This window comes from Neophocaena asiaeorientalis, unplaced genomic scaffold, assembly GCF_003031525.2.
Source record: "Neophocaena asiaeorientalis asiaeorientalis breed wild unplaced genomic scaffold, Neophocaena_asiaeorientalis_V1.1 scaffold515, whole genome shotgun sequence".
Classification (NCBI taxonomy): domain Eukaryota; kingdom Metazoa; phylum Chordata; class Mammalia; order Artiodactyla; family Phocoenidae; genus Neophocaena; species Neophocaena asiaeorientalis.
In genome coordinates this window covers 2,411,925-2,439,473 of record NW_020175829.1, presented here as the reverse complement: position 1 = coordinate 2,439,473, position 27,549 = coordinate 2,411,925, and the positions used below count along the sequence as shown (strand labels likewise).

Below are 27,549 nucleotides of genomic sequence, written 5' to 3'. Positions count from 1 at the left end.
CTCTCAGAATCTAGTACTTTACATGGTGAAATGAACTTTACAGATGTGGTTAAATTAAGATGAGGTGATTATCCTGAATTATCCAGGTAGGATATCCACTGTAATCTCAAGGGTCCTTGTAAGAAGAAGGCAGGAGGGTAAGAGTCAAAGAAAGACAAAATGTGAGAGTTGAAGATAGAGAATGGGGCCATGAGCCAAAGAATGCAAGAAGCCTCTAGAAGCTTTTAGTAAGGAAATGGATTCTCCTCTGGGGCCTCTAGAAGGAATGCAACCCTGATGACACCTTAATTTTAGGACTGCTGACCTTCAGAATTGTAAGAGAATAAATTTGTGGTAATTAGTTATACCACCAATAAGAAACTAGTATACCCTCCTTTAGAGTTTAATAGCTTTTTCACTCCCATAGTCTTGCCAATAGAGTGTGCATCTTTGCCAACTGAATTAGTGAAAAATGCTATCTCAGAGAATTTTCAATCTGAATTTCTTAAATTATACGGAGACTGAGATTATTTTCACATGTTTATAAAGCCATTTGTACCATCTTTTCTGTTAACTAATTAGATCTTTGTTCACTTTTTTCTATTGGTTTGATGGCCCTTTCTTAAGAAATATTAATATTAGTTAATATTAATATTCTTGTACAGCAAGCAATGTTCTCAATAACAAGACAAAATAGAAGAAAAAATCATTAAATAGGACGATACTATCTCACTTTTGGATGCTTTTTTCCCCTCTTTTCCTTTGACTGCTTTTATGTAAATCACAGCCTAAAACAATTTTTATCAGTCATTTACTGAGTGTGTTGTCTTGTAAAAGTCATTCATCTTTTCTAGGGAACCCCCTTGCACTGTTGGTGGGAATGTAAATGGATACAGCCACTATGGAGAACCGTATGGAGATTCCTTAAAAAACTAAAAATAGAATTACCATATGATCCAGCAATCCCACTACTGGGCATATACCCAGAGAAAACCATAATTCAAAAAGACAAATGCACCCCAATGTTCATTGCAGCACTATTTACAATAGCCAGGTCATGGAAGCAACCTAAATGCCCATCCACAAACGAATGGATAAAGAAGATGTGGTACATAGATACAGTGGAATATTACTCAGCCATAAAAAGGAATGAAATTGGGTCATTTGTAGAGATGTGGATGGACCTAGAGACTGTCACACAGAGTGAAGTCAGAAAGAGAAAAACAAATATCGTATATAAACACGGAATCTAGAAAAATGGTACAGATGAACTGGTTTGCAAGGCAGAAATAGAGAACAAACATGGACACCAAGGGGGAAAAGGGGGGGTGGTAGAGGTGGTGGGATGAACTGGGAGATTGGGATTGACATGTATACACTAATATGTATCAAATAGATAACTAATAAGAACCTGCTGTATAAAACATAAATAAAATGAAAAAAAAAAGTCATTCAGCTTTTCAGATCATGAATAATATATGTGCAAAATGAACACAACCTTAAACTAGGTCCACGGTTCTTAAATGTCTTAGTGGAACTTTGGTTCTTTGAGGAGATAAGCGAGGGACTTTTCAAACAATGACATATTTCCCAAAACAATAAGGTTCCATCAAGATTTCATTTGACTTCAAACAAGATTGTAAACCACTGAACTAGATCACCTCTAAGCTCTTGTTCATCAGTATCTTACTATTTGATGTCTATGGTTATTCACCAATATTTGAAGAACTTCAGGAAGAATTTCCATCATCATTTCTTAAATTTCCCAAATAACTACTCAGTATAATTTTTCTTATAAATAAGCCTATAAATTAAGATTTAGAATCCTAAAATGCTTGGTTTTCACTGAATAGGAACAAAACCAACATTTAAAAAAATAACTGCAGTTAAATTTTTTCCCATTGAGAGCACAGCAAGCAAAGATAATAAAGTATTGCACTGGAATATTTACTGTAGGAGTATCAACTGATGAAAATTGTTACTTGGTTTGCAAATAGATTTTTAAATTTCAGTGAAAATTTACTAAAAATTAAAAATTAGTTTAAAATAATACAAATTATGAATAATTAGTAACAAAACATTACCTCTCAACACTCATGCTTTTCCTCTCTCCATCCCTTGAAATTAAAAAAAAAAAGCTTTTATTTGCCTTCTCAAAGAAGACTGAGTTTCTTTTAGTCAACCAAGATGATTTTACATCAGTTACCCTTTAGAGATCTCAATGTTTTAGATTAAAAGTTATACATCATGCAACACAGTGAGTTTTTTAATCTAAAAATAAAACTATCACCAAAGAATGTAGAAAGATATGCTAATATAATTACATGTGTGATGGATCAAGTCTATATCTATCAAAGACAACAAATTTGAAAACAGGATGATATTATAATTAGTTTCTATTAAAAGCCTGAATATAAAAAATCACAACTTACAAAAAACAACAGAAGGTAGTAGCATAATGGCTTGCAGTTATAAGATATAATTAAATTTTAAATAATTTAGTATCAATTATCTAGTTTTTGGCCTAGTACATTAATAATAGCCTATTTATTATTCACTTATACCACTTTATAGAAGCTCAGTCAAAATTTGCCATACAGCAATAGGATGATGGTTGGGAATCTGAACCACCTAGTTTGGTTGGATTCTAGCTGCTCTGGTAGGAGCAGTTAAAACCAAAAAGCTGAAATGACATGTAGATTATTCATTTTCCTAATATTTCACAAACCAATTATGAATCAAGCACTGTTCTAGGCCTTGGAGATAACAGTAATGAACAAAACAGACCAAGTGCCTGACTTTAAGAATCTTATATTTTAGGGACTTCCCTGGTGGCACAATGGTTAAGACTCCATGCTCCCAATGCAGGGAGCCTGGGTTCGATCGCTGGTCAGGGAACTAGATCCCACATGCGTGCCACAACTAAGAGTTCACATGTCACAACTAAGGAGCCTGCAAGCCACAACAAAGGAGCCCGCCTGCCACAACTAAGACTCAGTGCAACCAAATAAGTAAATTAAATAAATGTTAAAAAAATAGTTATAAAGAAACTTATATCTTAGTGGAGGGAGACAAATAAACATAGCAGTAAATATGGAACAGGTTAGAAGGGGAGAAGTACTACAGATTAAAAAATAAAGCAAATTAGGGAAACAGAGAATGTTGATAGAAGGGAAGGTAAATTTGCTATTTTATATGGTTAAAAATTACCTATGAATTTTACTTAAAAGCATTATCTGCATCTCTACCACAGGTTAATATGTGCTATATTATATTAAAAACTGTATTGTTTTCAAGCACTATGGAAATAAAAAGAGGATAATTTTTGGATTAAAGAAGAAAGTTTTATTTCTCATCACCTTCATGTACTGGATTATTTATAGTACTGTGATGTCTTTCTCTTATCTTTCATTATATCCACTCAAGATCAAAGTCAGCTACCTGGACTTGAAAGAATGAGGAGCATGGAGAGATGAGAAAAATAATAGCACATGCCTTGCAATCTCTGTAAGATATAGCAGGTCTAATTGGTTAATCAAACTTATTTTACATGCCTCCTCAGTAATCTTCTTGTTTTCCTTTAGTTTAACTATATGAATATAAAAGAGTTATTTTGAGGGCAGGCTAACAAGATGATAACAAAATCGTAAAAATAGTGCCCAGTGTTAATTTTCATTCTTGTTTCTAGTGCCTTCTTTTCACCCACCCTAAACAGTGTACCCTTCTAGCTCTGGGATCCTTCTTTTTAAGACCTGGATGAAAGAGTGGCAGGGAGGAAACACAGAGCCTCTCCTCTAGCCGTTTCCTCTTCTCTTAGATCTTTGCATGGCTGGCCCCTTCAGGTCTCTGCCTCTGGAGAACCGCTGCCAACCCCATCTCTTACCCCCTAAGTCAACATCTATGCGCCCCCACTCTGCCTTACTTTCTCCATTTGTTTATTTGGTTACTTTTTATTTCCCACACTACTCTGCAAACTCCATGAAGGCAGGACTTTGTCTTGTTTACTGCTATTATCCCCAGTGCCTAGAACAGTGCCTAATGCAAAGTACTCAGTACTGAATGAATGAATCATTTACAAATCTGGAAAAGAGAAGAAATACAGGTAGTTCATGAAGGCTTTCAACGAATCGTTAAGTCTACTTGCTTTAAAGGGTGAGTTCTGCAGTATGAGCCATCTTTCTCACCCCCACAATCTGATCACCAATATTCTTACGTTCTGAACAAAGAACAAAGCAGGTACAGAAAAGAAAGCACCCATCATTCCTCTTATCCCTCTATCCAAATGTTGTAGCCAACAACCTAGGAGTGATTTTTTATTCCTCTTTTCCTTTTCTCTCACATCCAATCTTTTGACTCTATTCAAAAATTATATTCTGAATTGAGCTAGCCTAAAAGAAATTTAAAACATGTTATCCTTGTAGTCTCTATCTCAATGGTGAAAACTGTTATTTCAGCAAATGCTAAAAAAAAGCAGAATAATTATAAATACAGATACCTTGCCAGCTGTGTTGAACCTAGACCCAGGGAAATATGAAGGAAATAATGCCAAGATGTTTCAGAGAAAAGGAGAGAAAGTAATGCCCTCTGTTGGTATAGTTCTGTACAAGTAATAATTCCAAGGGCCTTCAACATTTTCTCTGTAACTTTTCCTATCCCAGAAACCTAGAAAAGAATCAACTTATCATTAATACATTTTGAAATTAAGATAAGAAGTGATATTATAATCTCATCATATATTTTATAACTAATAAAAGGTATAAATAATGTGCCTAGTTTCAAAAGTCACACAAGAGAACGGCTTTAGTACTTTTTGGCTATATTTCCTAAACTAGTGTTCCATGAAAATTAAAAATTTTTAATTTCATGGAATTTTTAAAAAGCATTTAAAAAAGAGTTCTGTGGTCATATAAACTTGGGGAATGGTAGGATAAACAACTTTTTATTCCCTTTTAATTTTTTAAAACTGAAGTATAGTTGACATACATTATATTAGTTTCAGGTGTACAACACAGTGATTCAACATTTATATACATTATGAATCAATTACCACAATAAGTCTAGTAATCATCTGTCACCATACAAAGTTATTATAATATTACTGACTATAGTCTCTATACTGTACATTACATCCCATGACTTTTTTTTTATAACTCCAAGTTTGTACCTCTTAATCTTCTTTACCTATTTTGCCCAACTCCCCACCCCCTCCCCTCTGGAAACCACCAGTTTGTTCTCTGTAACAATCAGTCTGTTTCTAGGATAAACAAACTTTAAATGAACTTTTTTACTGTAAGAGTTATGAATCTTCAATAAATTAATATCTCTTGTGACCCACCAAGGGTGGTACATTCCAAAGTTCTTTGACCCCAGAACGTTTTTTAACAGAACACCCATTCATACCTTAAAAATACATTGGAAAACACTGCTTTATAGCTATATCTTATATATACTAAGCTATTCAGTAGTCATTATACATTATATATCTTGATATAGACTTTCTTCTGAGTGTTGAAAATGTTTATTTAGATTCACTAATATACATTATGCTGAGTCAGGAAAGCAAGCCCTAGAACATCAAATAGTGTATAGTACAATTATTATTTTTTAAAAAGCATATATATACAGAATAATCTAGAAGCTGTAAAAAATAATAAAATATACCCTTTCTATAATCCCTGAGGAATCATTTTACCATTTTAAAGATGGTAAAGTATTTGGGTTTTTTTTTTCTGGTCAAAAACAATTAAAATTCTAAATCTTTTCAACAAACTTTTCAACAGACAAGCTTCCTAAACCTCACTTTTAGGATTTCATAGAAAGATTTCTTCAAGTCCTAATTAAATCATCCATTATCATTCTTGCTTGTTAGCTATCATTTTAAAACGTTTCTGAAAGAATGATTACTATCATCCTAAATAGTATTTCTTCAGAACACCGAGTATATATATAGATGACAAATTTTGCATAAAATTTCACCTTTCTAATGGGTAAGTCCTTGATGAAGTCCATCACAGCTTGTCTATTAGGGAGAATTTGGTATTGTCCATTTGGTTTATTCTTATCACTGCATACTTTCGCTAACATTGTATTTGGTGCAATGCCTTAAAAGAAGAACACTCTGATGACTCAAAGAACATGATATGTATGATTTTAAAATATGTGATAACAACACAGAAAAAAAATTAAATGCAAAAATCTGAAATGTGGAATGCTACTTTAAAAATAACATTTGATTACTATCTATTTCCCCAGGGCTTGCTATGGTTTTAGGAAAAGGAATTGTATTAGTTATTGTGGCAGCAGAAATGAGGAATATTTAAATCTCCATGGTATTTTAAAGTCTAAGAGTAATTTCTGAGTTTAAGTGATATTATTAGTTTACTTACTATATTTAGTAGGAATATAGGGCTGTCTTACAGAAAAGATGGAGAATATAATTTAGGATGGATGTTTACTCTTTGAAAAGGTCTTCTGTATAGATTATCCACATAAAGAAAAAAAAAATCAAAGATTCTGTTTCCAGTATATTTAAAACAATGATAATGAAATGCGTGTATCCTTTTTATGCTACTCACAAAGCAAATTACCCCTTTTCAGAGAGGTGTTTTATAATTTCTAGGTGTCTTAATGATTAAGATAACTTGAAATAGGCATATTCAACTATGATCATCAAATAGTTCAATTTTTATACACATTTTTCTAAAATTTATTACTTATTCTCATGCTTTGGCATAGGAAGAAAAGACTAACCCAATCATAATATGGCTTTCTTAAGATAATCTAGGGTCCTCCTGAATATCAGTTTCTATGCTAAGACACAGTGATACCCTCATGAGTTATTGGCATATGTAAAGCTCTTTTTCCCTTCACCAGATGATCCTAGATTGCTATGTTGCTAGTTGGTGTTTTTTCCTGTCTCATCCATATTTTGTGTGGACATCTGTGGTCTCTCTTGCACTGTAAGTCTTCAAAGGGAAAACAAAGTATTATGTCCAAAACCAATTAAAATATATTTTGTGTTTCAAAAAAGATAGCTACATGAGATTTATGATAAGTTTTTGCTTTGGACACATGGGTTTTTGTGCTTAATTCCAATTTACCTATAGGTTCACAGTATTCTGAATAGGTATATTGTCAGAAGTTAATAAAAAAAACAGCTAAGTAAAATGTTATTCTACACTTTATAGTGAGAAACTACTAATATTACACTATGTTAGCTAGTCTGAAAATTATAACTATTGGAACCATCAATATCCTTTTAAGTACCTGCACTGGCTGTCAGTGTAGTTTTTTGCTCGATTCTGAAACGCATTTCCTTTACCACTTCCTCAGCTGATGTTCCAAAAACAATTGAGTTTTGGAGTATTTGAAGATTATTCAGTTCTTCAGAGTTCACTTGGAAAGGATTTCCTGGGGACTGCAAATCAGGAGGACTATCTTCAAAAAGTAGAGGAGAGATGGATCGTTCTTGCTCACGCAGTTTATTAACTTCCTTTCCTGGTTTATCTAAATTATAAACAGCAACAGTAATTCATCTTCATTTTAAAAAGTACATACTTCATAAATTAGGTTTTCCTACAGTCTTTCTAAAGACAAAACAAATCTAGTTTAGTTTGCTTTCTAAGAACCAAGGTCAGAAATGTTAGCATTTATATTTTTAACTGTTTACCAAAGAAAACACTGATTCTAAGTTTTTCTTAAAAGGAATATTATCCATTTCCATTGTATACATTTTAAAACGAAATATCTTATGTAAATCTCACTAATTTTTGTACTGAAATTAATTGAAACCCAGAATTGGAATTAGATTCACAGTACTTTTTTCTCAAAAAGATGAAAGGTTTTTTTCCTTTACTCATCTCTAGAGGAAAAAAAGAACCTTCTTAAATTAGAATTTAGGAATAAGGAAAAAGGTGTTAAGCAACACAGAGCAATTATGCCTGAAAGATAAATTTTGCTTTTGGAGGGGGAAAAAAGCCTAAAAATTTTTTTCATTCAAGGAAGAACTTTTCAAATGTTAAATAATCTGAATTTTCTTCTCTCAAATGCTGATTTTAATTTTGACTTGTTTGTTTATAAAGTATCACTTTTACTAAGAGCACATCTGAAATCAATAGAAATTACTTCTGGAAGTCATATTTCTTTAAATATATAAATTCTTAAGGTCTAATCAGATTAACCATGGTCCAAGTTTAAGAGCGAGAAGCCTTCGTTATTATCAAAAGGCAGTAAACTAATATTAATATTAAAAAGTAAAGTAAAAAAACTAATCTGGTTATTATCTCATTTTAGTTGCATTTTTCATAAATGAACTGTGAAATACACTTACATCTATACAGATACTAAAAATGTCCTTATGAACAAATCCATTGAAGACTTTACTTTCCGGGCTTAATGGAGGAGAAATCAGTTGAAGTGTAAAATTGATAAAAACTAAGATTAACAACAGAGCTTTCTCATCCATTTCATAATTTTATTACATATAAATGTTTTCCAAATTAAGGTAAATACAGATGCAAAAATTAAATTTCTAGTTTCAAGACACATATACTTAAAAAATGAAGATGGCCTTTTCAAGAGATTTTATAAAGATAATATAAATAAAATGACAGACACCTAATTAGTTTCAAATTTTTAAGTATGCAATATGAATTAAGTTACAGACAGGTATTTTCCAAACCTGAATTCCCAGGCCATATACAAAACAAGCCTTATTTTCAAACTTACACTAGCTGTTATTTATGTACTTTAGTTCCTTTCATTTTCCATTATCTGGTTTTAAAATGCAGAGCAATTCAGGGGGATTAAGACTAAGGCACAGCTGAAATGGTATTTACCTGGACCCTCTTGTTCCCAACTAGATGTGTGAAAGTCAAGGTAAAGAGCTACGGAAAACCTGCAGGCCACGTAAGGCACGTTCACAACCTCCTTCGGCAGTTCCTTATGCCATGTTTTGTACCTCATGCTTCTATCACACTGCCCTCAGGGGAGCCACTGATCGCAGGACACTACAGCAGAAAGCAAAGCATGCTGTTTTCAGGCTCATTGTTTAGAGCCGCTGCTGAATGGTGTAGTTATCGTTTCAATCTGTCTACTTCTCTGCGAGGCCTGGCTATGCAACCAACCGCTGAAGTGGTTTCTTATTTGCTTTCTGAAAGAAATATCTTTATAAGCCTCATAACTGAGGTGATCAGCATATAAAAGTAAGGTTTCTTATAATTTGAAACAGTAGGATTAAGATCCCATCTGGATGGCAAGTGCTAAAAAGTATACAGTACAGTATTTTAGTTTTTTACGTTGCCTGGCACCATCTAGATTTATGAGAGAATAAACATAAAATAATAATTATTATTATTTTATTTCTTTACAGACTGTGCCTTTTAGAAAAGGGGCAAACAGCAGAAAAATCCCTTGGACTTTAGAGGAAGGTATATCAACCACCTGCCACGACTCCAACTCACTGTTGACAGCTTCTCTGGGCATAATGTGAAATCAGACATGCCTGAAAGTCCAGCCGACAGGGACTTATATATGAAAAAAAAAAAGTTAAACTATTTAAATTGCTTAAGAATATGAAATACATGAAGAGGAAAGTACATAAATAAATGTTAAAAGCAACGATATTAAAAATTCACATCCTCATAATAAGTGTGGACATATAGTAAATGAAAAGAACATTAGTAGAGAATGAAAACATTTACCTTAGTCCCAATATAATTTTTTTATAACATATTGTGAAAGTAGTTATTATAGGACACCCTCAGGGGATGCTTTGACATAACTATTTAATGGCTCCCCTCCTTTCTCCTGTGAAAAGTAAGGAACTAACAAAATAAGATTTTAAGCAAAGTGACTTAGACTTTTTTTTTTTTTTTTGCGGTACGCGGGCCTCTCACTGTTGCGGAGTACAGGCTCCGGACGCGCAGGCTCAGCCGCTCCGCGGCATGCGGGATCCTCCCAGACCGGGGCACGAACCCGTGTCCCCTGCACCGGCAGGCAGACTCTCAACCACTGTGCCACCAGGGAAGCCCGACATTAGACTTTGTGTGTCACTTCCTCAAACAATAAAGTTATACTAAGAGCAAAAAACCTTTTGCTCCAAGCCTCTGTGTCCAGAAGTTATGTTTGTTTATTGTTTAATGTTTCTCTTAAAGAGAGAGACCTACGCCATTAGAGCTCTAAGTAAGGTAATACAATTATGATTCAATGTCCATACTAAATTTGCTCCAAAGATGTGAGCCCCAAACAATGGTAAAGTTAGAATTTTATGGCATTGAGGATCTACCATTTTTGCTTCAGGGAAAGTTACAAAGAGCTTCCCCACCACAGCTTGTCCCCTCTGAAGCACTTAATGAGTTGTACACATAAAACATGGCTATGGGTTTTGAGCAAACCCTCTATTTCTACCTTTTCATCCAGGTGAACTTTGCTCAGGGGTCCAGGGCAGTGCTGGCATTTGAAGTAATCACACCTCTGACAGAGGACTGAAAACAGTACATGTATTATCTGCATGATTTTTGGCATTGTTTTGGGTAGGTAATAAGGGGCTCATTTGAAAAAAACCTTGGGGTCATAAACTTGTTTCATTATATATAAAAAGAATCAAAATAAGATCTAAGGCCAAGAAGGGAGTTGGGGAGTCATTAATTTCGGCAAGGTTAAGAACAGCAATCACTGTATAAACAGATTATAGAAAATTTGGGAAATAAAGAAAAAAAACCCATCCAATATTTTGATATGTTCGAGGCTAATTAAAAAAGAATCTATTTTCTATTAACAGCTACATAAAAAGGCCACTATAAACAAAGAACCTCCTCAGATTCAAGGCAATCCAACCCCTGGTTAGTTATATCTTACGGAAAAAACTGCTATGAAATTACTTTGTTTAGGGACTCCGCACACTCTTAAAGTCTCGAGATTTAACAATCTCATTTGATTTAAAAGTGGCATTCCACATATTTATCTCAGAAAACCCACTTGGTTGTGCCGTGCAGCTTGTGGGATCTTAGTTCCCCAACCAGGGATCAAATCCGTGCCCCCTGCAGTGGAAAGCGTGGAGTCCTAACCACTGGACCACCAGGGAATTCCCTGATTTTTAATTTTTAATACTTTTTCATAATAAAGCTATATTTAGTCCTGCACCTATGCATCCTAATGAGTTAACTGGTTAATTCAAAGGATTTTTTGTTTGTTTTTAGTCTGAGTATTCTAATAAATTGCTTACCATTTTCTAGAGAGTTCCCTGTTTTGATGAAATACTTCCTTTTGTCCTCAGGCCAATTTTGTCTTTCCTCTAAATGCTTTGTTATATTCACGTAGGCTTCATCAAGACTCATGGCCATAAAATTGGGATCATAATCAGCAAGTATTTCCTTAACCTTCAAAAGGAACAAAATGGTTTAATTTTGCTGCCAAAGTAAAACGTGCCACATACAGCTGATAAGAAACATTAATAGTCTTACTTTGCAACTATAGTAAGGATTCTATAATCAATAGCTCATGGATTTAGAGAATAAATAATTTACTGCTAGGGCAAGTTTGTCCAAATTCTCTTTTGTATTAAAGTAGATCACAAAGGCAGAAGACCATGAAATAGCTTCATTTGATTCAATCTCTATTTAGCCACCTATATCTATATATAATAAGTGATTCAAATAAACAACGACATCATTCTGATAGGCCCAGAAAAAATGGTTAAGCAACATAATTTTAGGTGGCAAGTCAAAAGCAGAAGTGGGAACAATAGGATCCTGCTCTCCCATACCTTTTACTATTGTTTTTGTTCTTCTTTTTCTTAGGTAAGAAGTGGATTTATTTATTTAGTTAGTTATTTTAAAATTTTATTTACTTATTTATTTATTTTTGGACTGCGTTGGGTCTTCATTGCTGGGCGCGGGCTTTCTCCAGTCGTGGTGAGCGGGGGCACTCTTCGTTGTGGTGTGCAGGCTTCTCATTGCGGTGGCTTCTCTTGTTGCAGAGCACGGGCTCTAGGCTTGCAGGCTTCAGTAGCTGTGGCGCATGGGCTCAGCAGTTGTGGCTCGCGGGCTCTAGAGCACAGGCTCAGTAGTTGTGGCTCATGGGCTTAGTTGCTCCACAGCATGTGGAATCTTCCCAGACCAGGGATTGAACCCATGTCCCCTGCACTGGCAGGCAGATTCTTAACCACTGCGCCACTAGGGAAGTCCCCAAGTCAACTTGTTTAGAGAGAGACACACTCCACAGCCAGAGCGCGGGCCATTTCAGAAGGTGAGAGCGGCCTTGGGAGAAACACACTCCACAGACAAGAGTGTGGGTCATTTCAGAAGGTGAGAAAGGCCCGTTTTTGTTCATTTTAAAAAGGAATAATCTTACATGAAGGTATTATGTTGCTTTAGAAAGTAGTTCTACTCCAATTAATTATAAAATGTCCATAAAACTTCACTCAGTACACACACTAATGCATGTATCCATTCAGAAAACAAAAATCAGGATTTAGAATGGAAAAGATGACAAAATCTGTAGTGTAAGTCTGTGTCTATATTAAATGATGGGGAAAAGTCTGGAGTTGCATCTTGGGATAAAAGAAATATGTAAAGAGATCAGAATCTCTGCATGATTCCAGAAATGCCTTTTATATAAGATAGTTTTATTATATGAAAGTTTTTTTTAACCACTTAAGTATTAGCTGAAGTTAGAGGAACTGGTTGCCAAAATAATATGTATATTAGAAAAACATACTTGCTGAATTATGTTATGTTTCACCTAGTGTTTAAAAGCTGTCTGCTTTATCATGAGAAAATTTTTTTTGATGCTTTATAAAAAGAAAGCATTTTAGCTTAATATAATTATGAACAGCTGAGTCAAAGGTAATTTTAGAAAATGGTGGCATAAAACTTGGCCAAGCTTTACTCAGAGAGTACCTTAATTAGCTTTGTTCTTGTAGAAGAAACCAATTCTACAATGTGCTCAAATGGAATCTTTCTAGTGAAAATGAAACTCTGGAATGTCTGTAGTTGGCAGCCAACTAAGATTACTCTGAATGAGAAGTACTCTCTGGAGACAATGAACACTCACTAACTTCCTTTACACAGGATACTGCTTTAAGAACAAAAATAGACAGACTCCAGTAAAAATCAAGCACTTAGGCTTGGAGAGCAGTTAAAGCTATTCCATTCTTTTTGGATAAAACGAAAATGCCTTTTTCTTACACGTTTAAACCAAGCCATAAATATTAATGCATTTATAATCAGTGAATTTGCACTGTAGTTCATTTACAGATAAGAATCCATTTGTCATCTGCAAATAAACTAGTTAGATCCTGATTGAATTTGAAGAAAGATTTCTCCATCTTATGTAAATAACTAAAGAGAACTAAAAGCAATTTAGTTCTCATTGTCATACTGTCAGAAGTTTTACTGAGTTAAAGTAGAAGTTAAAAAAACTCTTACAAAGTCTTTGGAGGATTTTCAAACTTATTAAAAGCTCATAATATGATATACAGAATGCCAACAAACACATGAAAGAATGCTCAACATCATTAATCATTAGAGAAATGCAAATCAAAACTACAATGAGATATCATCTCACACCAGTCAGAATGGCCATCATCAAAAAATCTATAAATAATAAATGCTGGAGAGGGTGTGGAGAAAAGGGGACACTCTTGCACTGCTGGTGGGAATGTGAATTGGTTCAGCCACTATGGAGAACAGTATGGAGGTTCCTTAAAAAACTACAAATAGAATTACCATATGACCCAGCAATCCCACTACTGGGCATATACCCTGAGAAAACCAAAATTCAAAGAGTCATGTACCAAAATGTTCATTGCAGCTCTATTTACAATAGCCCGGAGATGGAAACAACCTAAGCGCCCATCATCGGATGAATGGATAAAGAAGATGTGGCACATATACACAATGGAATATTACTCAGCCTTAAAAAGAAATGAAATTGAGCTATTTGTAATGAGATGGATAGACCTAGAGTCTGTCATACAGAGTGAAGTAAGTCAGAAAGAAAAAGACAAATACCGTATGCTAACACATATATATGGAATTTAAGGGAAAAAAATGTCATGAAGAACCTAGGGGTAAGACAGGAATAAAGACGCAGACCTACTGGAGAACGGACTTGAGGATATGGGGAGGGGGAAGGGTGAGTTTTGACAGGGCGAGAGAGAGTCATGGACATATACACACTAACAAACGTAGTAAGGTAGATAGCTGGGGGGAAGCAGCCGCAAGGCACAGGGATATTAGCTCGGTGCTTTGTGACAGCCTGGAAGGGTGGGATGGGGAGAGTGGGAGGGAGGGAGACGCAAGAGGGAAGACATATGGGAACATATGTATATGTATAGCTGATTCACTTTGTTATAAAGCAGAAACTAACACACCATTGTAAAGCAATTATACCCCAATAAAGATGTTTTAAAAAAAAAGCTCATAATATTTATGGTTGGCATTTTATCTCTACTTAAGAATACAGTAAAACAGATAAGCAGTAACCTGTGTGAACCTGCTTCCCCTTCCCCACCACCTCTGCAGATGCAGGCACAAAAGCACTTGCTCTCACAGGCTGTTTTTCAAAGAATTTTTTAAAACTTAAAAAAAACTGGGGGTGGAGTATCATTTTGATTTGGGGGAGGTTTCACTGCTAGGGGAAATGTGGAATACAAACAAGAAGAGCGAATCTAAAGACAATTTATGAGACTAAATGGTAATAAGTGGGAGGCCAGAGTTTTTAAGTGTTTCAATCCAGACAGTAGGCTTTAACGCACTGCATTTTGCCACAGTAGTCTAAAAATGTTTGAGGTCATATACTAAAATTTCAATTTATGACTGAAGTTTTAGCAGTGCCATGATAGTCCAGCTGTTACCACAATTAGAGAAAAGGGCAGTTTTTCATATATGACAGTTTAGGCAATTTTAGTGAATCATCAAATCTTTATTTTTCAGAGAACCTTTTCAAAGCAATAGATTATTCCCCTTTTTCTTTGATTACACCCTCTGGATCTTAAATGCTCATAAGCACCTTCCCTAGATTATGGGGCAAGGAGAGAAGCTAATCAAAATAAGTTAATTTTGTTACTGTTTAAAAACATTGATAAAAAATTTACTCAGAAAAGAGCTTGGAATTAATGACTTGGAATTAATTCTGTAGGTTATAAATAGAAGGTGATTCTAGAAGAAAATGTACATTGCACATTAACAGAAAAATAGCTAAAGTTAATTTAGGTTATAATTAAGGCAATTCAGAGTTTTCTGGAGAGATAAGAGTTTTCTATGCAGACAGAAAAACACATGGAAAAGCAAAGAACTGGGAAATAGAAGAGTGTATTCTGGACACACATGCAGCTCAGTATTTGACATATAAGCTGAGGAAGTGGTAGAAGGGAGACTTAAAGGGATAAGCTAAGGCGAAATTCTGATGTGCTACAGTATTTGGACTTGACTCTGTAGATGATAGGAAATCAGCAGAAGGCTATAAGTAGGGGTGAGACATCAGACTTACCTCTCTACTCACAGCTCGGTATTTGTCAAAGTTTGGGGGCACTATAATAAGTTGTGGGCAGAGTCTTTTTGCAATGAATCCTGGCATGGCTGCACGAACACCAAATCTCCTTGCGTGGTAATTCGAAGTAGACTGAAAGAAAATGGACCACGTGGGGAAAATATTCAAACCTAAATGGACATATTGATCCATGCTTTCAAAAGAAACATTACTGATGTGCATTTTCAATTCAAGGACATTTCTTTTATAGGCCACTGTCTCAAATCAAGCTTTGATTTTATCCTGTTATGGTATAACACCATGACCCTCTCCCATTGCTGTACCATATTTATAACGTGACGTGAGGTAATAAGCAAGACTGTGCTAATAAAAAGGTTCTCTTACATTTCCAGTAACTAAACTTCATTGGATTTAATGCATACCTGTAATATAGTATATATAAAAGTTTAGATGATAGTGGGTGATGTTACATTAAAGTAATAATATAGTAGTAGTCAAGTAATAGTTATAAAGCAATATAGTACAAATAGTATAGAAGTTACAAAAAGTAATAGTATGCAAAGTAATGGTATAGTATAATAGTATGGATTTGGAATTTTGTAAATTTTTGATCTAGAAAAAAACAAAACGAAGTTCTAATATATGGTCAGTTAAATCAAGTCTCAAACATGAAGTGATTAAAGCATAAAAGAACTTTAAAAATTAAGCTTTATTTCTTAATGCTTGAATATCTTTTTTGGTGAAAACATTTTGACTACGAGATGGTACTAAACAATTATGAGAGTGTTGCAGCAAAAATAGAAATGAGACTTTTGTTTTCTGATAAACAAGGAAAATAAGGAAACAATGAATAGGCTGGGGAAACAACATAAACAGTACTGAAAGAGTTAAGCAATCTTGGTTATTTTTTTTTTTTTTTTTTTTTGCGGTACGCGGGCCTCTCACTGTTGTGGCCTCTCCCATTGCGGAGCACAGGCTCCGGACGCGCAGGCTCAGCGGCCATAGCCGCTCCGCGGCATGCGGGATCTTCCCGGACCGGGGCTCGACCCCGTGTCCCCTGCATCGGCAGGCGGACTCTCAACCACTGCGCCACCGGGGAAGCCCAATCTTGGTTATTCTTTAGCTGTTACTACTAACAAACACTTGTAGCTAGACTTGTCCTTCACAAAGCTGATTACTCTCTGACTCCATACAAATTACCCTTTGCACCTGGCACTTCTTCTCCCCCTACACTCCCTTGTAGCACTCTTCATTTCAGAAAGAAGGTCACGGGCCGATAATCACTGTCACCAGACCCAGTTGCTGAGCCTCCTGATGCCAGCTTTGGCCATGAATTTGCAGAAGAAAAGAAATGCAAGACCTTCATTACTCTGAGCCATATCACCTACCCTAGACCACGAGCCCCAGGCTATACAAACTTCCCCTATTACCCAGGGAAGGGGCACAGCTCTTGAGGTGCTACCCTGCTGTTACCCCCTTTGCCTGGCAAAAGGAATAAAGCCACTCTTTTCTACTTCCTCCAAACCCTGTCTCCGTATTTTTTATTCGGCATTGGTGGACAGGGAGCCAAAATTTTGTCATCGGGAGTAGAAAGAACATTACTTATTAAATCCTGTTGATGAAGATACCTGACAACAATCCAGATTAATGTGGCAGGCCATAGTACCATTTAAAAAAAACTAATCACAAATGGAATCTTTGGAATCTCAACTGAAAATTCAAAGAAAGCAAACAAAATCTACCAAATGAAAGCATTATTTCAGAATGATAATATAAATTTGCCATTAATGGTTTTCAAATGGTGTTTAAGAAATCTTGATAGTATTCAAAACTATGCTAATCCTTGGTCAATATTCTGGACTAGAAAGTGCAGACAGCACTTGAAGGACAAACCAATGCTTTAAATATAAATAAATCTAATGGAACTGATATAAAAGCTAGATCTACAGTAGAGTACAAACACAACTTTAGATGTCACTTCCTTTAACTTTTAGGTTTGTGGGGGATTATGAATCACAGCCAAAACCTTTTACAGTTCCTCCTGTCAAAAGGTGGGTTCTGGTTCCTCATACCAAGAGACTTGGTTGTGACTTGTTTTGACCAAAAGAATGTGAGGGAGTGACATTATGCGAGTCCTGAAACCTAGGCATTAAAAAGTCTGCAGCTTCTGGAGAGATTGGTTCAAGATGGTGGAGTAGAAGGACGTGCGCTCACTCCTTATTGCAAGAGCACTGGAATCACAACTAACTGCTGAACAACCATCAACAGGAAGACACTGGAACTCACCAAAAAAGGTACCCCACATCCAAAGACAGAGGAGAAGCTGCAATGAGACAGTAGGAGGGGCGCAGTTACAATAAAATCAAATCCCATAACCGCTGGGTGGGTGACTCACAAACTGGAGAACAATTATACCACAGAAGTCCACCCACTGGAGTGAAGCTTCTGAGCCCCACATCAGGTTTCGCAACTGCGGGGTGGGGGGGCCAGCAACAGAAGGAGGAATTCGAAGGCTATCGGGATTTGACTGCAGGACTTCTACAGGACCAGGGGAAACAGAGACTCCACTCTTGGAGGGTACACACGAAGTAGTGTGTGCATCAGGACGCAGGGGGAAAGAGCAGTGACCCCACAGGAGACTGAACCAGACCTACCTGCTAGTGTTGGAGGGTCTCCTGCAGAGGCAGGGGGTGGCTGTGGCTCACTGTGGGGACAAGGGCACTGGCAGAAGAAGTTCTGGGAAGTACTCCTTGGCGTGAGCCCTCCCAGAGTCCGCCATTAGCCCCACCAAAGAGCCTGTAGGCTCCAGTCCTGGGTCGCCTCAGGCCAAACAAATTACAGAATCGTGAGCATAAATGGGTGTCCAGTAAGTACTGAAGGGGTTCATATACATAATTTCACATAAATATATGGTGATATATATTCTTAATAAAATTAAATATATTTTTTTCAAATATTAGTTGATGATTTGTAGGAGAGGAGAGTATCCTTTCCTACAAACACTACTTTGGAACCAGGATTGTTAGTTGCCTGCATACTTGTGGGAGCAGAGATAATGAACAGATTACAGTTTTATAATAAAATAACTCGGGAATCAGGTTAATAGTTATCTAAGGCATTGAAAGGAGTAGAACAGGAAAGAACCTTCCTTATTTCTTTTGTATTTTTTTAATACCAAAACCCATATACTCCAGTTGCTGTTTCTAATTCCCAACACATCTTTAGCTACACACAGCTATCCTGGTCACCTTTACCTTCTACGGTGAGGGTGGCAATAGGAAAAGCAACATAGTCACAGAAGTGCAAAGGTTTCAACTCATGGAAAAAACCACATAATTACAGTACTTACATTAATGAAACATGTTACTCCAAAACTGGTGTTGGCAAACTTTTTCTGTAAAGGTTCAAATACTTTAGGCTTTGCAGATCATATGGCCTCTGTTGCAATTACTAAACTCCGCTCTTTTAATGAAACAATAATAAATGAATGGGTGTGACAGTATTCCAATAAAATTTTTAAAATTTTTATTGGAGTATAGTTGATTTATAATGTTGTGTTCAATAAAATTTTATTTACAAAGTAAGGCAGCAGGCTGGATTTGGCCTGTAGGCCATTGTTTGCAAACCTCTGCTTTAGAATAACATTTCCTTTTCTTTCTTTTTCAGTTCTCTTTAACTAGAACAGTTACTTAAGAAAAATATAATTTGCAACAGAAAGATACAATGCCACTCTACCATTTACCAGGTTTGTAACTTTGGGGACATTATTAAACCCCTCTCTGAGTTTGTTTTCTTATCTGTCAAATGGAAATAAAAATTTGTACCTCAAGTGATGTTGAAAGGATTCAGTAATTGAACACATATAAATACTCTGATAGAACTGGTGGAACTCAATAGTCTTTCCCCTTCGTGAACCAGTAAGGATTACTTGCATATGAATATGTCATGAACTTCCTATTTGTCTTTGATCTTTATCTACTTACCAACATACTCACTGATCCTACAGCAATGGGTTTATCCTTCAGTTCTGGATTGTCCCTCATTTCTACAGCTGCATAGAAAGCATCCATGTCAATGTGTACTATGGTATTGCTCAGATCCCGGCTGTGTTCCAATTCCATTGCAAATCTGTCAACCTTAATTTTTAAAAAGTTAACATATTTTAGACAACACAATATTGAAATACCACTAATCATAACACTAATCTTTTTTTTTTTTTTTTTGGCCAAGTGACTTGTGGGATCTTAGTTCCCCAACCAGGGATCGAACCTGGCCCCATGGCAGTGAAAGAACCAAGTGCTAACCACTGGACCGCCAGGGAATTCCCAACACTAATCTTACTTTTAGTAGGTGTCAATTTGTCTGTCTGTCCATCCATCCATCTGGCTACCCACTCACCCACCCATCCCCACACCTATCTATGTATATTCGATTATTGTTTATTAAGGCTTTTATTTTCATGAACATAGGCAGTCTGTTCTCAAATATCATTCCCTACTAACTCTTTCATTTTTCAATACCTACAAGTACATAACAGGTACTTAATAAATATTTACTGAATGAATAAAGCATTCCAACTGTTTATGTATCAAATGATTCTACTGCTTTATAAATTTGGAAAACAACTTACTGTAACTAAAAGCTTCAGTTTAGGTAAAATAAACAACAACTCCCACCTGACCCATAATATTAACATCTTAAAATATTAACAAAGGAAATGTACAATAAAAGATTATACTTCTTTGGCATATGATGTTTATGCTGAATACTACTGTACAATCGATCATCCTAAGGCATACTGTAAACATTTCCTCTGTAGAATTGCTTTTATAAGGCTAAAATTTGATAACTGTTAGTCTATTCAAATCAAAATTGAAAATTTAATCTGTAATTTATCCTTTCATGAAATTTCAACATATATAAATATAGCAAATATAACAGTGAAGAATCTTTAAGGAATATTTTTTTACAGAAAATTTTACAGAAATTTTTTTTACAGGAATTTTCTTTACAGAAAAAGAGTTGGATTGATAAGAAAGAAGAAAGAGAAATGAAAGAAATAACCAAAGTAGGGCAGTAAGAAAAGGGTTTATGTAGCAGACATGCCCATTCCCAAGTGTTCTTTTTTTGTGGCCTCTACTACACAGGCTGAAAAAGTTAAATACACAGTTTTCTAGCTTCCCCTGCAGCTGGGGGTGGCTGTGTGACCATTTTGATTTAGTAACATATAAGGAAGTCAGTAAGAGCATTAAGTCAAATCATGAAGAGAAGAGAAAAGAAAGCTATTGAATGAAACAGAGTACATAGAGAGCATGGAAGAGTGTCTTGGCACATGGTACAAGTTCAATAAATGCAATCTATTACTAGAAGGATCACTGGAGAACTGCATAACAAAGCAGTAAAAAATTAAGGGAAAAGCAGCCAGAAAGAAATAAGCAAGTGGGGTGAGCTCTGGAATGAAAGCAATTTCCATCATGTGGAGATCCCTAGAGTAGGTTTCCTAAAAGGTGGAGAGTTTCAGGGGCATAATTTAGCTTTTTCCCCTCGTTGGACTTCAACCTTGTTTTCATTCTGCAGAATTTTTTTTTCAAGGTCTTCCTTCTTAACATTATAGTGATGCCTGGCCTACTAGCTACAAGTTAAAACCGCAACTCCTCTTTTTTTTTAAAAAAAAAATTTATTTATTTATTTATTTATTTATGGCTGCATTGGGTCTTTGTTGCTGTGTGTGGGCTTTCTCTCGTTGTGGTAAGCAGTGGCTACTCTTCATCGCGGTGTGCGGGCTTCTTATTGTGGTGGCTTCTCTTGTGGAGCATGGGCTCTAGGTGCACAGGCTTCAGTAGTTGTGGCACATGGGCTTCAGTAGTTGTGGCACACGGGCTTAGTTGCTCTGTGGCATGTGGGATCTTCCCGGACCAGGGCTCGAACCCATGTCTCCTGCATTGGCAGGTGGATTCTTAACCACTGCACCACCAGGGAAACCCCGCAACTCCTCTTTTAGAAACAATCACCCTGATTCATATTTGTCTCCAGTAGCCACAGTGAGACTTTCTAGAGGATCCATTCCTGTTTAGGCTGCAACTCACTGAATAACCTGGGGTACTCTGTGCCTTCTTCAGGCTGTGCCTCTGTGCAGAATGCCCTTCCTAGTTCTGTCACCAACCCTTCAAGGATCAGCTCAGACGTGTCTCTGTAACTTAATTGGATCTCTGTCCTCTATGCCACAGAATTCAATGTTCCCTTACTTGTTTTCCTGCTCTTACTATGGCACTTACTGTAATATTAGACTCTAAATTGTGAGTTCCATCAGGAGAAAGACCTTATCTGCTTTAAAAAGTTTTCCTCAAAGGGAGATAAAGGGTACAGACTTCCAGTTACAAAATAAATGAGTCACAAGGATGAAGTGTAAAGCATGGGGAATAATACTGTAATAACTTTGTAAGATGACAGATGGTAACTATAGACTTATCCTGGTGATCATTTCGTAACATATAGAAATATTTAAACACTATATTGTGCACCTGAAACTAACATAGTGTTATAGGTCAACTGACCTACTTCAGTTAAAAAAAAAAGATGAGTAAGATTTGGGGTCTAAGGTACAGTATGATAACTATAGCTAACAATACTGTACTGATATGTGAAAGTTACTAGAATGTAAATTTTAAAGGTTCTCACAATGAAAATAAATAATGGTAACTATGTAAACAAGCAAACAAACATAAATTCTTTCCTCATAAAAGAGAAAGGGAGGAGAGACTTGTACACCCATTTATACATATCAGTATAAATTTTATTCTTTTATATATATATTTATTCCATATATATAATATATATATTTCTGATTAAAAAAGAGAAAGTAGTATTTGTAGAAAAAGTTTGGAGAAGGCTGATCTCATGCAGTGAGATAACACACCTAATAAATGGAATGTTTTAACATTACTCCAATTTATCATCCAGATTTAGAATAACTATTTCTTCTAGTACTTCAATTTCAAACTAGAGAATAGCATCCTGACATAAAAAAAGATGTAAACAGGGCTTCCCTGGTGGCACAGTGGTTGAGAGTCTGCCTGCCGATGCAGGGGATGCGGGTTTGTGCCCCAGTCTGGGAGGATCCCACGTGCCGTGGAGCGACTGGGCCCGTGAGCCATAGTCGCTGAGCCTGCACGTCTGGAGCCTGTGCTCCGCAACGGGAGAGGCCACAACAGTGAGAGGCCCGCGTACCGCAAAAAAAAAAAAAAAAAAAAAAAAATGTAAACACTTCATGGAGACTAATAAAAACAAGGGTAGATTAAAAACGACTCTATATCAATCCAGAAAATGTGCCTTAGATTTGAGTCAACTGAGAATAAGGGAGCAGCATCTGAAATACCTTAACCCAGAAATGCTGAAAAGGAAAAAGATAATAAATAGAAAACAAACCAAATGGGAAAAAATTCTCCTTAGACTCATACATTAATGCTATGACAGTTTCCTCAGCAATCTATTGTCTTTTCTGTGCTTAAAACAAGTGTACAGGTGCCAAAAGGAAACCTCGCCACTGAATGACTCACATTCCACTTTGCTTTACTATCTCTCATTAGTCACCCTTATCTGAACTCTTTTCTTCTACATCTACCAAATGCACACCACCACTGCTTTTTTTCCAGTTTCTTCTACTGAAATTCTCATTCATGCTTTCCTTTCTTCCATTTTTCCTTCCAAATGACTTCCAAGTTCTGATCTGAGTCTCTAATATGTACCTAGTCCCTCTTGCTACAGTTCAGAGCCAGTGTGTATCACAGTGGGTTTTTGTTTGGGTCTCAAGCCTGTCACTTACTAGTTACATGATAGTGGGTAAGTTAATCCCTCTCATCCTTTCTTTATTTGTAAAGAGGGACTAAACCATTTTAAAAGGTTGAAAGAATTAAGAGATACCCATATGACTCACTTATCTAGGGATATGGTAAGGGCTTAGTGATATTAACTATAATTTTTAAAGTAGAAATGACATTTACAAGTATATTATATGTAATATGAAGAATGCTTCTTATGTTAACTCACCTAATGGTCAAATTAATTGAGAGAATAATTATTATTCCCATTTTATAGATGAAACTAAAGCTCAGTAAAATTATTAAATTTGCCCTAAGTCATAGAGCTGGTAAATGTTAGAATTAGACCTGGAAAACAGGTTACTCTAAAGCCTGTGCTCTTTCCATTATTTTATGATACTTCCCTAAAATGAATTCTTAAAGTGTTTAACACTGAAATAAGCTCAAATCAAGCTCTAGTGGTATATTTTATATCATATTATGTCTTATTTATGTTTTAAAAATCCCCCTTTTGGATTACATTTAGGAGACTACTTCAGATATATTGTTTTCCATTTTCTTGACTTAATATTACCCTAAAAATTGTTAAGTAAATCTGGGTTCTCCAAATCAAGTGTTAAAGTGGTCAAAATGCACTGATTTGCTGTGTAGTTGCCATTTAATATAACATGGATGTTTGTCTATTCAATTCAAGAGCCCATGTTACAATAAGATGTTTTGACAGCTACAAAAATGATTGTGCTTTTAAGAAGTTTAATGAGGATGGGATGGGGTGGGGAATACTTAGGGAGGTTCTCAAGAAACATCAAGGGAGTTTATGCCTACAGAGCTTTCTTATCTTATCACACATAATAAAATCTACTACTTGGAAATTTCATGACTCTAAAATAGAAACACATTTCCCATGAAAACCTCTCTGTTCTTTCAGACCTTCTAGACTCCTTAGGATTTCCTCAATACCCTCCCACTTATACAACTTCTTTTAAAGGAAGCTCAAAAACTGAAACAATTTTACAATCAACATAAAACACATTTCCTGCCATTTCCCTTGCAAAAGATGCCTCAGAGCCTCCCATGGAATATCAACTAAAACCGTAGCAAAACCTGAAGTACTGCTACACAATGTACGGTATTTTCTGTTTCCTCAGATTATTAGCATATTTAAGGAAATGAGCTTTAAAAGTAGTATAAACAGCAAGAAGTTGTTATATTGTACCACTCCTATGTACATTTTTAAAACTTTATTAAAGATATTTGTAGACTATAAATCAATAAAAGTTAACAAAAAGGAAAAGTAAACTGCCTAAGGATTAATATCAACTTAAAAACAGTGTTACTGCGGGCAGAATAGAATTTCTTTTTAACTTGATGAAATAATGCTTAAACTTATGTGAAAGAAACAATGCATGAGAAAAAAAATTTTTTTTCTAAAGAGTAGTGAGGGGGAATATTAAACTATATTATTATGATTCAATAAATAAAACTGCATGGTACTGATATGGGGAAAGATTCAATTGATTAAAAGACAGTCCAGGGACTTCCCTGGTGGCACAGTGGTTAAGAATCTGCCTGCCAATGCAGGGGACACGGGTTTGAGTGCTGGTCCAGGAAGATGTCACGTGCCATGGAGCAACTAAGCCCATGTGCCACAACTACTGAGCCTGCCCTCTAGAGCCCACGAGCCACAACTACTGAGCCCATGTGCCACAGCTACTGAAGCCCACGCACCACAACAAAGAGTAGCCCCCACTTGCCATAGCTAGAGAAAGCCTGCGTGCAGCAACGAAGACCAGACACAGCCAAAAATAAATAAATAAATTTAATTAAAAAAAGAGGGCTTCCCTGGTGGCACAGTGGTTGAGAGTCCGCCTGCCGATGCAGGGGACACGGGTTTGTGCCCCGATCCGGGAAGATCCTACATGCTGCAGAGCGGCTAGGCCCGTGAGCCATGGCTGCTGGGCCTGCGCATCCGGAGCCTGTGCTCTGCAACGGGAGAGGCCACAACAGTGAGAGGCCTGCATACACCAAAAAAAAAAAAAAAGAAGAGAGAGAGAGAGAGAGACCAGAAACAAATCCAAGCACAATGAAAATTTAGTATACGGAAGTGCCTCATTTCAATTCAGTGGAGAAAGGACTTATGATTAAATAAATGATGTTGGGACAAGCGGATCACCATTTAGGAAAAATAATACCATTTAAGGAAAATATAATACTATTTAAGAAAAATATACTTCATACCTTACATCAAAACAAATTCCAAATGGACTAAAGATTTGAACATAAGAAAACTATAAAAATACTAAAAGAACATACAGGCTTGGTTGTGAGGAATAACTTTCTATGCACAATACTAAAGCCAAGAAAAAAATTTTAACACTGCTGGATTTGATTACATAAACATTTAAAAATGTATAGGGAAAAAAATCCCTGCAAAATTAAAAGACAAACAACATATTAGAAAAATCTTTACAAGTGGCAGAGAAAAAAATTTTTTCATGTATAAGATCTATAAACGAGGAGAAAACAAACTCCTCTAGAAATGTGGGCAAAGAGTATTGCTTTAGACTGCTAGTTGAACCCTGAAATCTACTCTCTCTTCCTTCCATAGTAATAGATTTTTAGCTGACACATGGCCACCCAGCTAGAGAATATATTTTACAGCTTCTCTTGCACTTAGGTGTGGCCGTGAAACTTCAATGTGAGCTAAAGTAATGTGCGCAAATTCTTTTTCACTTGTTTAATAGTAAATTACTTTCCTTCGATGATATTTTCCTGGTTCTTTCTTCCTTCCCAGAGGCTGGAATATGGATTGAAGGTAATCCATTTCTGTCAATCCAGGTAAGGATAACACTAGGGGATGATAGAACAAGACAATGTAGAACCTGGGTCTCTAAATTACTATGGTGATCAGAACCACCAGACCAGCTGGGACTACATACCTATTATGTGGGAAAGAAATAAACTTATTTGAAACCATTTCTTCGTTTCTGTGCGAGGGCTTTCTCTAGTTGTGGCAAGTGTGGGCCACTCTTCATCACAGTGCACGGGCCTCTCACTATCGCGGCCTCTCTTGTTGCGGAGCACAGGCTTCAGATGTGCAGGCTCAGTAATTGTGGCTCACGGGCCCAGCTGCTCTGCGGCATGTGGGATCTTCCCAGACCAGGGCTCGAACCCGTGTCCCCTGCATTGGTAGGCAGACTCTCAACCACTGCGCCACCAGGGAAGCCCCTGAAACCATTATATTTTTGAGTCTCTTGTGCTAGCTACTTAGCCTATATCCTAACAAACAGAATAAAGGAGGATATTCCCACAAGAAGGAAATATTGATGGCTAATTCATATGTGAAAAGACATTCCTTCTCTGTCATAGTCAAAGGAAGGCAAATTAAAGCAACCATGAAATAATATTTTAGACACTGTATCAGCAAAAACTAAAAGACTGATAAAATTGATAAAATCTAGTTTTAAACAAGTATGTGAGGAAACCAGCACTTTTATGTTGAAAATGTAAAATGGTACCATCTTTGGTGAAAATAACAGAACGGGAGAGTACAAAGATACATGAATACAAATGATCATCCCAATGTTGTACATAAAGCAAAAAACTGGAACCAAGGTGGGATGAGGTAAATAAATTATGCACCTCCATACAGTGGACTGCTATGAAGCATTAAAACTGATGATTTGACTGACAAATCATCTTTAGTCATGATAGCAGACCACTTAACACAGAAGATAAAAAACTAGCTTTGGGCTTCCCTGGTGGCACAGTGGTTAAGAATCTGCCTGTCAACGCAGGGGACACGGGTTCGAGCCCTGGTCCAGAAAGATACCACATGCCGCGGAGCAACTAAGCCCATGTGCCACAACTACTGAGCCTGTGCTCTAGAGCCCTTGAGCCACAACTACTGAAGCCCGTGCCCCTGGAGCCTGTGCTCCGCAACAAGAGAGGCCACTGCAATGAGAAGCCCGTGCACCGCAGCGAGGAGTGGCCCCCGCTCGCTGCAACTAGAGGGGGCCAGTGCACAGCAACGAAGACCCAATGTAGCCAAAAATAAATAAATAAAAAAATTTAAAAAACCCCAAAACTAGCTTGTGCTCTAGGAAAGCATATATCAAAAAAGAAAATGACACACTGTAGTTTGATAAAGAAAACAAAATTTATAATCTTTGAACTCTATCATGAAAATAATTTTGCAGCACAGTAGATTAATATTATAATTTTATTGTTATGTTATAGCTTAAAGTGCTTTGTAAAACTG

The 27,549-nt window shown here is 36.3% G+C and overlaps 1 protein-coding gene across 2 annotated transcripts in view; it reads right to left on the bottom strand.

Moving 5' to 3' along the window:
* The window catches only part of POLK (DNA polymerase kappa), a 73,381-nt gene that overhangs the window by 8,851 nt on the left and 36,981 nt on the right, over positions 1-27,549 (bottom strand). For both annotated transcript variants that reach the window (XM_024732776.1, XM_024732777.1), the window contains 7 exons: positions 19,455-19,607; positions 15,472-15,603; positions 11,204-11,357; positions 7,246-7,485; positions 5,956-6,080; positions 4,475-4,641; positions 2,064-2,096 (listed from right to left, as the gene is read on the bottom strand). In XM_024732776.1, the coding sequence (XP_024588544.1) occupies positions 2,064-2,096; positions 4,475-4,641; positions 5,956-6,080; positions 7,246-7,485; positions 11,204-11,357; positions 15,472-15,603; positions 19,455-19,607 (1,004 nt within the window). The remainder of the gene's footprint in view (positions 1-2,063; positions 2,097-4,474; positions 4,642-5,955; positions 6,081-7,245; positions 7,486-11,203; positions 11,358-15,471; positions 15,604-19,454; positions 19,608-27,549) is intronic.